The 13444-nt window shown below is 43.1% G+C and overlaps 1 protein-coding gene across 3 annotated transcripts in view; it reads right to left on the bottom strand.

The window, feature by feature from the left end:
- The window catches only part of SLC7A8 (solute carrier family 7 member 8), a 73757-nt gene that overhangs the window by 31423 nt on the left and 28890 nt on the right, over positions 1–13444 (bottom strand). For all 3 annotated transcript variants that reach the window (XM_043987345.1, XM_043987347.1, XM_043987346.1), the window contains exons 3-4: positions 13077–13281; positions 11357–11508 (exon numbers count right to left, since the gene is read on the bottom strand). In XM_043987345.1, the coding sequence (XP_043843280.1) occupies positions 11357–11508; positions 13077–13281 (357 nt within the window). The remainder of the gene's footprint in view (positions 1–11356; positions 11509–13076; positions 13282–13444) is intronic.

Raw genomic sequence — 13444 nt, 5'->3', positions numbered from 1 at the left:
AAGCCTGTCTAACCTTTGCAATACCCCTCAAATAGGCCTCCCCCTGTTTCTCCTCTGACACTGCCACCAGTCTGGTGCAGGTCCTTCCCACCTGTGCCTAGACTACTGCAATAACCCGTTGGTGGGTCACCTGCCTCAAATCTCCCCACTGCAATCCATCTTTCTCTTTTAGCTTCTAAACCAATATTCCTAAAACATAAGCCTAACCTGTCCACTCCCCTACTCAATAAATGGCTCCCTATCATCCTGTAAGGGGCTGAAATTCTAGCTATACTATCTAAAATCTAATGAGCGGTTGCCAATAAATTATAAGCTTTAGCAAGAGTATTTAAGTGTTTAAGCATTTATTAAAGAGCATTAGGATCAGAGAGAAAGGTAAAAATCTAACTATTTCTAAGAGACCCCATCACCCAACCCACCATGGCAAGGTCAGGAACCAAAAGAGAAAGATCCCTCCACCAGCGTCTGCTTCCTACTTTGTGTCCTCCTCCCAGAAATGGGAGGCTCCTCAAGTTGATTGGCCTTGATAGTACCCACGAGCAAACGTCACTTCCTGATGCCAAGGACCCCGACCCCATGGCTTGCCCTCAGAGGCCCTCTCCTCATGGAGGACCTTTTCTACAGTAAATCTTCAGCAGGTGGCATCATTCCAGTAGTTACAATCCCCAGGACCAAATGCAAAATCCCATTTTGCATTTAAAGAAAGCCTTTCACAATCTAGCTTCTCCCTATCTTTCCAGTCTTCTTATTCCTCATTCCCCAACATATACTCTTCATATTTCATGCCTAGAATGTTCTCTCTCATCTCAGTCTATTGGCTTCCCTTAAGTACCAACTAAAATCCTACCTTCTACAAGAAGCTTTCCCAACTTTTCTTCTTTTAATAATTTCTTATTTAGCCCATACATAGCTTGTTTGTACATTAAGTTTGCTTGTTGGTCCCCCATATTAGATTGTAAGCTCCTTGAGGTCAGGGACCATCTTTTGTCTATTTTTGTATCCCTAGTGCTTAGCACAGTGCTTGGCCCAGAGTCGGATCTTAACAAATGTTTATCTACTGGTCTGACATGCCAAGATGGACCCTTTGCCAATAACTGAGGTCTCCTAAAGACCTAAAGCCCACAAAGTTGGGAGCCATTAGTGATCCAGTTCAACCCCTCTACAAATGAGGAAACTGAAGTCAAGAGGCAGTATGATACAGTAGAGGATAGATCAGAGGTGCCTGAGTTCAAAGCCAGGCCCTGATACTACCTCTGTGACTCACAGGAGAGTAATTTAACTTGCATTTGGAAAAACTTTTGGGATATAGGTTAGATGATGGCCTCTATAGAAGCCTTACTCTTGTCTGTTCTAAAGCTGCAGAGGCTCTCTCCCTGGGCCACAGTGGGGAGAGTGGGGTGGGAAGGGGTGTGTCAGTGGGAACCTCAATGATAGGCTGGAGTGACTCTCCCTGGAAGGTTCTCTAGCTCTTGGAAGGAGTTGGGCACGTGTTTCTAATTGTGGAACAGTTTCCTTGGCACACCCCTGCTTGATGTCAGTGAGCCTCTGGAGACCCGGGAGATAACCAACACCAGGGGCCAAAAGACTTGGATAGGCCAAAGAAAATACCAAGACTTGTTTGACTTTGCCCAAACCTCAGATAAGATTCCTTTCTCTCTAGTTCTGCCCATTCAAGCAGAGCAGGCTCTGTCACCACACCTAGAGAGGACCTGGAAAAAGTAAAAAAGAAGAAGGCAGGTCCCAGAAGCTTTCATTCAATTTGTAAACTTTATTTTCTCTCCCTCCCATCCCTTCTACTTAAAACCAAACCAAACCTGTTTTTATTTTTTTATTTTTTGCAGGGCAATGAGGATTAAGTGACTTGCCCAGGGTCACACAGCAAGTAAGTGTCAAGTATCTGAGGCTGGATTTGAATTCGGGTACTCCTGAATCCAGGGCCGGTGCTTTATCCACTGCGCCACCTAGCTGCCCCCCAAACCAAACCTTTATAACAAATGTGTATGGTCAAGCAAAACAAAATTCCTGCATTGGTTATGCTCCAAAATGTTTGTCTTCCTCTGCATCTAGTCTCTGTCAGGAGATGGATAGCACTCGGCATTATGGGTCCTCTGGAATCACAGGTGGTCACTGCACTGATCACGTTTCTCAAATCAAAGTTCTTTGGTTTTGTTTTGTTTTTCAACATTGCCTTATTTTTTTCTCCTGGACCCATTCATATAACTGAACCAATTCACACAACTCTTTCTAGATTTCTCTGAAACCACACTGTTAGTATTCTGTAACATTCACCATTCAATTAATTTCTGACCTCAGTTCCTAGAACTCTAGAACCAAGTCATTGTTCAAAAAGGTTGGAAAAGTCATATGGAAGCCTTCCCGGATACCTTTGGAAACTTAACACAAAGCTTTCAACCTTTTATGTCACATGCCTATGAGGGACCTCCACTTTCAGAGAAATTCCATTTGCCACATAATGACAACTTTCCTTGTAAACTTTCATCACAAAGTAAATGACTGCTCACGTTTATACCTTATGTTTAAGGTCTCCAGTGTTCTCACAAACCCCATAACCCCATGACAGAACATTTAAGGGGTAACTCCTAAATTTCCCTAAGGTCAAACCAAATGGAGAAGGTGGGTACCTGGCTATCTTAATGTTTGCTCATGTCCCCTTTAAGTAACCCATGTGGCCTTTCTTAAGTTCATAATCCTCTCTCTCTCTCCCCCCTTCCTCTTTCCTCTTATCCTGTTCCCTTGGTGCCAGCTGCCTGTCCAGGAGTTTCTGCTGAATCACCAGCCTGTGCTTGGATCGGCCAAGACGCCCTAAACACAGAGCTCAGCATTTCACAAGAGCTCAGCACTTCTCTTTTTTTCTGCTAGCCAGAAAATAACAGAAATAAAAAAGCCAAAGGTAGTCAGGACTCAGTGAAGATTCCCTTGAGAACTTAATTGTTTTCCCAGGGTGGGCCAGTTAAATTCTTAGATAAATGTCAAATCATTCCCTAACCCCTGTAAGACCAATCAGTTAATAGCCAGGATCTGAATGGATGAGATAGATCTCAAGATAGACATAAAGAGGTTATACTTTGGCCTAGAGAATGTGTCTTAATCTGAACTTTATTAAAAAAATTTTTTTTTGTTAACTGTACTTCACAATAATGGGTTTCCTTTAAAATCCTTTGTATTTTATACGTTTAAAAACTGAGAAGGGAACTGACCAAAGTGTCCATGACCCCTAAAAAAAGTTAAGAGCCCCTGGTTTAGAGTAATTTTTCAACATTAATTGGGGGGAGGGGCAATGAGGGTTAAGTGTCTTGCCCAGGGTCTGAGGCCACATTTGAACTCAGGTTCCACTGAATCCAGGGCCAGCGCATTGAGCCACCTAGCTGCCCCCTAGAGTAATTTCTAAAGGGCTAGTCTAAATCTTTGCTCATCACTAGTCCTAGCTGGCATGTGGAATCAGAGATTCTGAGTTCAAAAGGTTCTCTCAGGGGGGCGGCTAGGTGGCACAGTGGATAAAGCACCAGCCCTGGATTCAGGAGTTCCTGAGTTCAAATCTGGCCTCAGACATTTGACACTTACTGGCTGTGTGACCCTGGGCAAGTCACTTAACCCCCATTGCCCCGCAAAAAAAAAAAAAAAAAGGTTCTCTCAGAGATCATACAGACAAACCTACTGGGCTCCAGTAGAGCCCAGAAATCCCTCTGTGACATCCTGGACAAATAGTCAACTGTCCAATCTTCATTTCAATGATGGGGAATAGATTATCTCCCAAAACAGCACATTCCATTTGGAGCTCCTTAACTCAAGAAATAATTATGCTGTTTTTTTGTGATTTTTCTCCTGTTAATTCAGGAAGTAATTCTTTCTGTACCTAGCTAAAACCTGCCTTTCTGCAACTTTTGCCCTGTTGTTGTGTAGTCATGTCCACCTCTTTGTGAGCCCGTTTGGGGTTTTCTTGCCAAAGATACTAGGAGTGGTTTGCCATTTTCTTCTCCAGCTTATTTTACAAATGAGGAAACTGAGGCAAATAGGATGAAGTGACTTGCCCAGGGTCACACAACTACTAAGTGTCTGAGGCTAGATTTGACCTCAGGAAGATAAGTCTTCCTGATTTGAGGGCTGACACTGCACCCCTGAGCTGCCCCTTTGTCCAGTACTCAACTTTACCCTCTGGGGTCAAGTCAAACAGGTATAATTCTTCTATTGATAAACTCTTCAACATTTGAAGGCAGCTATCATATCTCAAGCTGCTGCTCCCAATCCCTTCAAGTTTTTCTCCTCCAGTATAAATATCTCTTTCCTTGAACCGATTCTTAGAGAATATTGAATATTAGCAGTGGAAAGTATCCCAGAAATTGTCTAAGGCAATTCCTTCTCCAGACTGACTCTGAAGACAGCCTAAGACCTCAGGCCTCAGTCTGGAAAGCCTGATGACTTTATTATAGTCCAGGAAGGTTCTAATAGGTCCCAGCAGTCTCACAATGAGTTCCTCCTGAGGTCTCCATTTTGTGGAGGCACCTAAACTAACTTTTGGGATTTGTCACCACGCCTCTGCACAGGTACCTCTCTCTTAGCCCCCTTTCAGGTTCCTTTTGTGTATTATCTTTCCCCAGTGGAACGTAAACACCTTGAGGGCAAGTACTGTCCTTTTTGCTTATATTTGTATACCCAGTGCTTAGCACATTGTTGCCTCCTTGCCAATCTGGAGGATTCCGAGGAGATAGTTTCATTCCAAGACGGAGCCCAAGGTTCTGCTAATGCATCTGAAACCTTTTGGGGGGGATACCTTCTCTCTACCCAGGGGTTCCCAAATCCCATTCTGTGAACTGTCCCCTGTAACTCATGCCTCTGTAAACCATTCTGGGTGGAGTCATACTGAGGTCTGTTGGTTAAAGGCTGTTTCCTGGTTCCATCAAGGAGAGACAATACAATCTTTAGGTGCCAACAAAGAAAAGGGGGGAATGCAGATGTCCAGGAAGGAGGCAAAGAACAGTTAGAGGAAAAGAGCAAGATGATAGTCCAATAGAAGTTAGACACAGGGAAATACCTGTTTTTCAGGTGGTTAGGGAACCTAATGATGAAAGACACTAACTGCTCTGGAAGCAAGAGCTGGAAGCCAAAAGAAAGGCTGCTTCTGTTGAAGTATCTAGGCACTTTAACTGGAAATGGGAGCACTATGGGCCTCAGAAGGAAGTATAGATTTCTTTTTTTTTTTTTAGTGAGGCAATTGGGGTTAAGTGACTTGCCCAGGGTCACACAGCTAGTAAGTGTTAAGTGTCTGAGGCCGGATTTGAACTCAGGTACTCCTGAATCCAGGGCCGGTGCTTTATCCACTGCGCCACCTAGCCGCCCCAAGTATAGATTTCTTATGGAATCAGGAAGGAAGAAGGAAGTAGGCTAAGAAAAAGCTGCAAGGCAATCAAGGAATCCCTAAATTATTCACTAATTTAGACAGAAACAGACACAGTATCTCTTCTTTGTACCTGTAACTGCCTACCTGTACCTGGTTTGTACAGTGTAAGAGGAAAAATACTGGGCTTCAAGCCAGGAGACCCAGGGGCACTAGTCTTGCCTCACACTTATTAGCTATGTGACCTTGAAAATAAGGCAATTAATTAATCCCTTCTGAGCCTCAGTTTTGTGTAAAACGGGAAGAAAAAAATATCCACCCTTTACACCAGCTACTTATTGCCTGTATGACCTTGGGGAAGTCACATAGTCTATGCACTTTCACAATTGGAAAACAAAGGGATTTAACTAGGGGATATCTAAAGGTCTAGATCTATGGTCTGCCTTTCTCAGCTGTTACAAAGACTGAATAAAGTAACTAAAGCCCTAGACAGGTATAGGGCATAAATAGGAATCCAATTCCAGGTTGGCCTGCCCTTTGACCCGTGAGTCTAAACTGACAAGCAAACTAGTTTCTCGGAGGTGGAAGAGAGGTCTGCTATCAGCAAATTGCTCATGGGATGGATAATAGGTGATAGGGGAAAGAAAGGAAGAGAACTCAGGGGGTTCCAAGGAGAAAGAACAAAAGCAAGAATGGGATTAGGAGATTGGGGGAAAGGTTTTGTCCACTTGGATGTTAGAAGATTCCAAAGTAAGTGATATGCAAAAACAATCCTCATGATTGCCCAGGAAAATTAGCCCTTTTGAAATGGAAACCTAAACAGAAACGCTTCTTCCCCTTGGGTCTTCCATTAGTTAAGCACAGGGGAAACCTTGGGGGTGGGGGGAAGGCGGGAAGAGGGAGGAAAAACAAGTCTGAGGGAGTTGGAGACAGCCAGTGACCCTGGAAGCAAGGAAGGAGCCCAGGAATTGCATTAACTAACTCTGCAGGGTCAGCATGTTCCCAAATACAGAAGTAGACAAACAGATCAAGGAAAGGGGTGGGGGCGGGGGTGTCCCACTGGGAGCAAGAAAAGAGGGACAAGAGGGATTGCCCATCATAATAACCTGCTCCTTTTTCTGTCTGTACCACTTCAGGTTGGTTCTAACCAGAAAGGTTTTCTGTCATTGTTTGTAACTTAATATCAGCCCCCCCTCTCCAATTACATATAAAAATAATTTCAACATTCTTATAACCAGAAGTGCTGATAAAAAAAAGTGAGCACAAAAAGACCTGTTCCCCTCTGCCTTTCCTTCCTCCTACCAAATACACACATTCTCTGGATGGGAGAAGATCTCTTCATCTAATTATAATGTACAATCCTTCTCTTTTCTGAAACTGTAGGTTGGGGAGATTTTTGCTGACTCAGCAGTGAATAATCAGCTTTGACCTGAATAATGAAACCACTCCAAGCAGCAGCTGTATTGCACAAATCCATCCAAGTCTGCAGGCCTCCCCCCCCCCCTAACCCCCCCCCTCACTCCAAGGCACACACAGCAAAAGCAAACCAGTTGCAGCAGGTTCTTTCCTCTTCCTCCTTTCCTCCCTCCCCCCTTTGGCACTTCTTATCTCAGATCTCTTCCAAAGGAACCCCATAACGGATACTCCATCTCAAATACCTCCCCCATCTAGGCACAGTCCTAAGACTGAATTTGCTAAGCACACATCCCTTTCCCTACCACACTGATCTACTGAACTGGATGTCCCTCATTATGCAGCAGTTTACCCTAACCCTAACTTTCAGGCTCGCCATTATTTCCCACTTAAAAAACAAACAAACAAAAAAAACCCCTCAAAAACAAACAAAATGTCTCTTTCAGGTGTTTGGAAGGAAACAGGGAAAAGAAGGAGGCAGCTAGGTGGATAAGTTGATAGAGCACTGGCTGTGGATTCAGGAAGACCCGAGTTCAAATCCGACCTCAGACACTTGACACTTACTAGCTGTGTGACCCTGGGCAAGTCACTTAACCCCCATTGCCCCACTCCCCCCAAAAAAAAATTTTTTAAAATTTTAATTAAAAGTATAAGAGAACTGGGAAGTCATCTCATCCAACTCCTTCCTTTTATATCTGAGGAAACTGAGGCCCAGAACAAAAAAAATAGCTAGACGAGATTACACATGTACTGTCAGGATTTGAACCCAGACCATCCAGCTCTGCATGTGGTGAGCATTCCCAGGTACCCTATTGGATCCCTTTTGCATCTACCATCCAGTATGCCAAGAAAACAATAGCATAAATCAAGGTTTCCAAAGGAAAGCATTCCCATGAGTGGTACAATGGATGAATCAATGGTCCTATAGCCAAGGAAAGACCCGAGTTAAAATCCAGCCTTACATAATTCTTAGCTATGTGACCCTCAGCAAGTCAAGTAATCTCTGTATGCCTTGGTTTCCTCAACTGTAAAATGGGAATAATAATAGTTTCTACCACCATGGGTTATTGTGAGAATCAAATGCAATACTATTTGTAAAGCGCTTTAAACCACCTGGTTCATAGTAGGCACTGTTTATAAAAATGCTATTCCCTTCCCCTTTCCCTTCCATTTCAACTGTCGCTCACAACTCTCAAATTAAAAAAAAAAAGCAAATGCTGTCAAACAGCTCAAAATATCAATGGGCATTTTAAGTAGGTCACCTCTGAAACAAGTAGTCCCTTTAAATGAAACTTTTGTTTCAAGATAATTCCCCCAGCAACCTAGTTCTAATCTATATTAGACATATTATCTATGCATCAAGAAATGTGAGGAACCCCATGGGAGAAGATCTAGGGGAAAGTGATTTAAAAACAGACTTTTAGGGGACAGGTTAAAGGATTTGGGGGTACTTGGGCTAACGAAGATATTGGGAAGGGGAATAAGGAACCTGACAGCGCATGTTTACTGACTGAGTGGGGAAAGAGGGGGAATGTATGTCTAAATAAAGGGATATCATACAGGCAGTAGTAATGAGAGATTTCATAGATTTAGCTCTGGACATTAACTGTTAGTTTGCCAAAGGTCAGAAAAGACGAGGTGGGATCCAGACCCTTAGCGGTTTTCTACTTTCTTTAGAGAAAGATGGGAAAGGGCTAAATTTAAACTAGAGCAAGGAGGATTTAGGTGAGGCTGATAAGAAATGGGAACTTATTAGTGGCAAGGCAGATTTTAGAATTATTCTTTCTGGAAGCTAATGAGGTTGACAATTGGCTGTCTGAGATACTTTAGATACAATTGAAACTAGAAATCTTGGGGGATAAATCAGATGACCTTTGGTGAACCTTCTTAGCCTATGGGTCTTGTGATCAATGCCACAAGCCAGGCTTTAAATCCTTTCCTTGGCTCTATCTCTAGCACTTGTCAGATGCTGGAATAGGTTGCTGACAGAGATTGTGAAATCTACCTCTCTGGATCTATTAAAAAACGAGAGGAGAGATTCTTATCCATCTAAAAAGGTTTAGGGCAATCTGGCTTGACTATGGGAGGACAGTGGAGCACAAACTCCCAAGATGGTATGTGCCTGGTAGCCTGGGTATAATGTGAACTTCATGCTTTGAAGAATGTAGGGCAAAGTAGCAATGAGAGTGAGGAACTCTACCTGTCATCAGGAGCTACTGCCTTGACCTATAGTGAAGAAGCTATCTAATCAAAGAGTATGAACTCGATAACCACTTAAGATTCCTTCCAGCTCTCAGAATCCATGATACTATCTAGTTCCAGCCTGAGACACTTTCAGCAACATCAGCAGGAAAGAGGAAATTGTGTCTGTGTGCTCACCCGTGAGACAGAAATAGCAGGGGCCAGCCAGCATTTTGGTTGTTTTTCAGAGTTCTACCAAACAGCGAGTCTGTCCAGCAGCAAAAGGTGGCAAACTATTCCTGCCTTCTCCAGAGATCCCCAGAACCATAGGCATTGCCATCTCAAAGGCAGCATACTCTAGGGACCCGAGTGGTCCCCAGATGCTTTGCTCTCCTCAATGTTGTCTAAACACTGTAGACTTGGAGCAGACTGGTGAGTATGTATTTGAAACTGGCTAGTAGTATTGGATATTTTCTTCCTTACCCACTGAACACCAACTTTCAACTACAGGAGTCCCTTGGAAGACACTGCCCCATATCAGGGACTTGTCAACTTGTGACATCAATGCCAAAGATGGCCTACCCACTGCAAAAGCCAGTACTGGTGCATGGTCAATCCACTAAGGAGAAGAGTCAGGCCTTAGTAGTCATTTTCCTCTTAAATCTTCCCAGCCTTCACCAACATGCCTGAACAAAAGGAATCATGACCTTGGAACACCACCTTTGAATGGTTAATGATCTATAATTTAACCCTAGAAACTAGTCAGGTCTGCATTAAGGGATCTAGGTAGTATAGGAGCAATGTAGCAAATTAAGTGTATGTCTGTATTGGGGGCATGATATTGGAAAGGGAGGGTAGGTGGGTGTTGAGAACAATTAGCCCTAGAACTCTGGAACTGGGGCCTTTTAAAGCATGCAAAGGCCCGTGCGCATACACACACACACACACACACACACACACACACACACACACAGAGGTATTTACAGATCTGTGATTTATTCAATTCCCTTTGATAAAGCAGACTGCCATCTATCAATTCCTGTTTATTCTGTGGGATCTTTGCCCATGCCCTGCCATAAATCTGTCATGGGAATCCACCCAAATCTGGCAACCCAATCCATACCTGTTATCTCTATTATGCATATAATTATTACAATTAAGTGCTAAATTCTAGGCTGAAATTACTGCTGTAGGAATTCATGGGGAGACCATTCACTGTGGGTTGGGATTGAGTGAAAGGGGCTTCAGGGAAAAAAAACCTAACCAAGCCCAACATTTAGTCTCCACCTTGTAGGCTAAGTGATATTTTAAATCACTTTCAATTAAACTGCCTAAAACCAAATCATTCATCGTCCTGTAAGGCTTACAGCAGCTATTGCCTACTTACTCAAACACAATCAAGAAGAAAGACATCAATTTGGCTCCATGGGAGTCTTTTTGTATGCACTCCTGGTTCCGGGTCAGGAGCCAATCAAAAGGGCATGTAATGAGGGAACTGGAAACAAAGAATACCTTCATATGCTCCTGCTCCAAAGTCCACAAAGCAGACTGCATCAGGCTGAGCACACTGTGTGAACCCCCCACCCCCCCAATATGTACCTGTATTTGCATATGTGCACAACGTCCCAAAAGTCTTAATATAGTTTTAAGCTATTAGGGATCACAGCCTTAAGAGTTTCCTAGAACAAGCTGTTAAAGCTTTAAACTGTACCAAGACTTTGGGAAAAACTGTATACATTAGAAGCAACATGGGGTGGTGGACAAAAGGGCTGCTCTTGAAGACCCAAGTTCAACTCTCACCTTTGACACATGCTGGATGTGTGACCCTGGACAACTGACTTACCTACTCAGCACTTTGGGTATGTGCAAATGCACATATACACATGGATATATATTGGGTGGGTGTAAGTAATTCTGGTTGTTTCTCCTGCAGCTCATATTTATGTAATATTTTGCAGTTTTTACAAAGCAGTTTCCTCACAACAATCTTCTGAGGTCAGTAAGTTGTATAAGTATTCTCATTTCCATTTCACAGATGGAGAAACCAAAGATCTATGAAGCCAGATGACTGACCTATACTTGCAGGGCAACTTTCTCAACCCAGATGGAGTATAACTTTCTAAAGGACATGGAACATATTATCTTATAAATCTTTTGTATGTGTGCTTACAGAATGTTCATAGGTTAAAGTGTAGGTAAGTATGGACCCACTGCCATAAAATCTGCCCAAGTCTGATGAGGCCCAAATACAAGGGTTTCTCTAGACACCAGCAAATGGAATGTACGTCAAGGATGGGGTTGGTGATGGTGGTGAAATAATAATAAGACAGAGAGTGAGTAGAATCAAGAACATGAGGGCTGTAAGGTGGGCATCCAGCTGAAGAGGGGGAGATTCTAGCAGGTACTCACACAAACAGACTGCAGCCAGGATTCGTAGCCCAGACTCTGGAGGAAAACAGGTGGGGAAGAGTGGCTGTAGCACATAATTGGAGAAGGTGAGAGCAATGACAGCCTGGTTGGTGGGGTAGATTACTAGCACAGCGATCCACAGCCTTAAGAACCTAATGGGAGGAAAAGGACAGGGTGTGAACTGAATGAGTGTCTTCATTCAGGACTAGCAAAGATACAATTTACTCTGAAAAAAGGGCATCTGGGAAACTTGAGGGCAGCTTTTGTGGAAAGGGAGGGTATTAGAAAGGAGGACCCTTCATCTTCAAGTTTATGAAGAAGGGAGAAGCATGTCCTTTCACGCTATGCAATGTTTTATTAGCAATTATTAGTCAATGTTTCAGCAAGTAAGAGCATAGGCATTTATTAACACAGACTTGAGTGTTCCTTTTGCCTCCCTCCTCCTCCTTCCCCCATCTATGTTTCCACCACCCTGACTCCTAGTTCTTCAGTTTTTTGGGGGGTGGGGGAGAGGTGTGATTCCTAACATATTTCTTACAATTTCTTTTTTTTTTTTTTTGGTGAGGGAATTGGGGTTAAGTGACTTGCCCAGGGTCACACAGCTAGTAAGTGTCAAGTGTCTGAGGCCAGATTTGAACTCAGGTCCCCCTGAATCCAGGGCCGGTGCTCTATCCACTGCATTACCTACCTGCCCCCTCTTACAATTTCTCAGATACAACTGAATATGTGGGATTGAGAAGAATGAGAGCTCTTTATACTCTTGTCTTTATGGAGGGAGTAAAGGATGGGGTTAAGGTTCCCCTGAAAGAACTGTGCCTATTATTGCTCTGCATTTGGGGGAGACCTAGGAACATATTAACTGAGGCCTGCTCTCAGAGCAGTGAGCCTCGTTAATGTGGGAAGAGCAAGACTTTTATTTCTTCCAGTGATGGGAAGGTGACCAGTCTCATTAGTGAAGATGAATGAATAAGAACAATAGAATGTTTTTTGTGTCTAGGGTTCTCACAGGTTGACTCCATGATCTAAGCTGTGTGGGTTTTCTTTGTTGTGCCTGTGGTTTTTAATTCTGAGACACTCTCCAGTGAAGCAGTAACAAGGATAAGAACCCTGTACCTTATTCTGCTAGCACTATTACACTGGAGCAACTCTGAGAAATGTTCATACCAACACTGGTGTCTAAGAGGCAAGTGCTTCTTAAATCCCCATCTCTACCTCTCCTCAGTGCTGCAGTTGTCCCAAAAAAGAACATGATGGAAATGACTCTGGGTACTAGACAAATTGATCAATTGTCCCACATTAAAATTAGGCTAAATCTGGTATAGGATTATTTGGCCTGAATTATCATTCATCCTAGACCAATCAGAAATCTGGATATTTATCCACCCCATTTCACCAATACCACTTCTTTTGTTTTCTCAACTGTATAATATAATTATACACAATATATTCAACTTATTTAGCTTTTTAAAAAAATAATCTTTTATTTCCCCCCCAATTACATGTAAAAAATTATTTTAACATTAATTTTCCTCTTCTAAGGAATGGTACTTAGGGTCTTGGGGTACGTTGGAAGATGATGATGAAGCCTGGTGATAGGCACTGAGGATCCCCCCAAGCATCCACCCAAGAAAGAGCACAAGAACTCGAGTGAGGAGATCTTGAATTATATTGCCTAGGTTTCACATTTCCTTTTCCAAGGTTACCAAGCACCCAACCTTACCCAGCCAAGCCTCCGAAGATGTCCTTGACATAAGAGTAGTCACCTCCAGATTTAGGGATAGTAACACCAAGTTCAGCATAACACAGTGCACCCACAGCTGTGATGAGCCCCGTCACAATCCATATAATCAAAGCAAGGCCCACAGAGCCAGCGTTCTCCAGAACACCCTTTGGTGAGACAAAAATTCCTGAGCCAATGATGTTTCCTACAAGAGGAGATAGAAAGGAGAAAGTCAAGTCAAATCAAATAAACTAGCATTTAATAAGTGCCTGCTATGTGTCAGGTACTGTGCTAAGTGCTGGAGATGCAAAAGTGCCTGACCTCAAGGAGCTCACAATCTAGTGGGGAAACAACAAGCAAACCACTAT

Source organism: Dromiciops gliroides, chromosome 2, assembly GCF_019393635.1.
Source record: "Dromiciops gliroides isolate mDroGli1 chromosome 2, mDroGli1.pri, whole genome shotgun sequence".
Taxonomy (NCBI): domain Eukaryota; kingdom Metazoa; phylum Chordata; class Mammalia; order Microbiotheria; family Microbiotheriidae; genus Dromiciops; species Dromiciops gliroides.
Note: the sequence above shows the minus strand (reverse complement) of the source record. Positions and strands in the feature narration are given on the sequence as shown.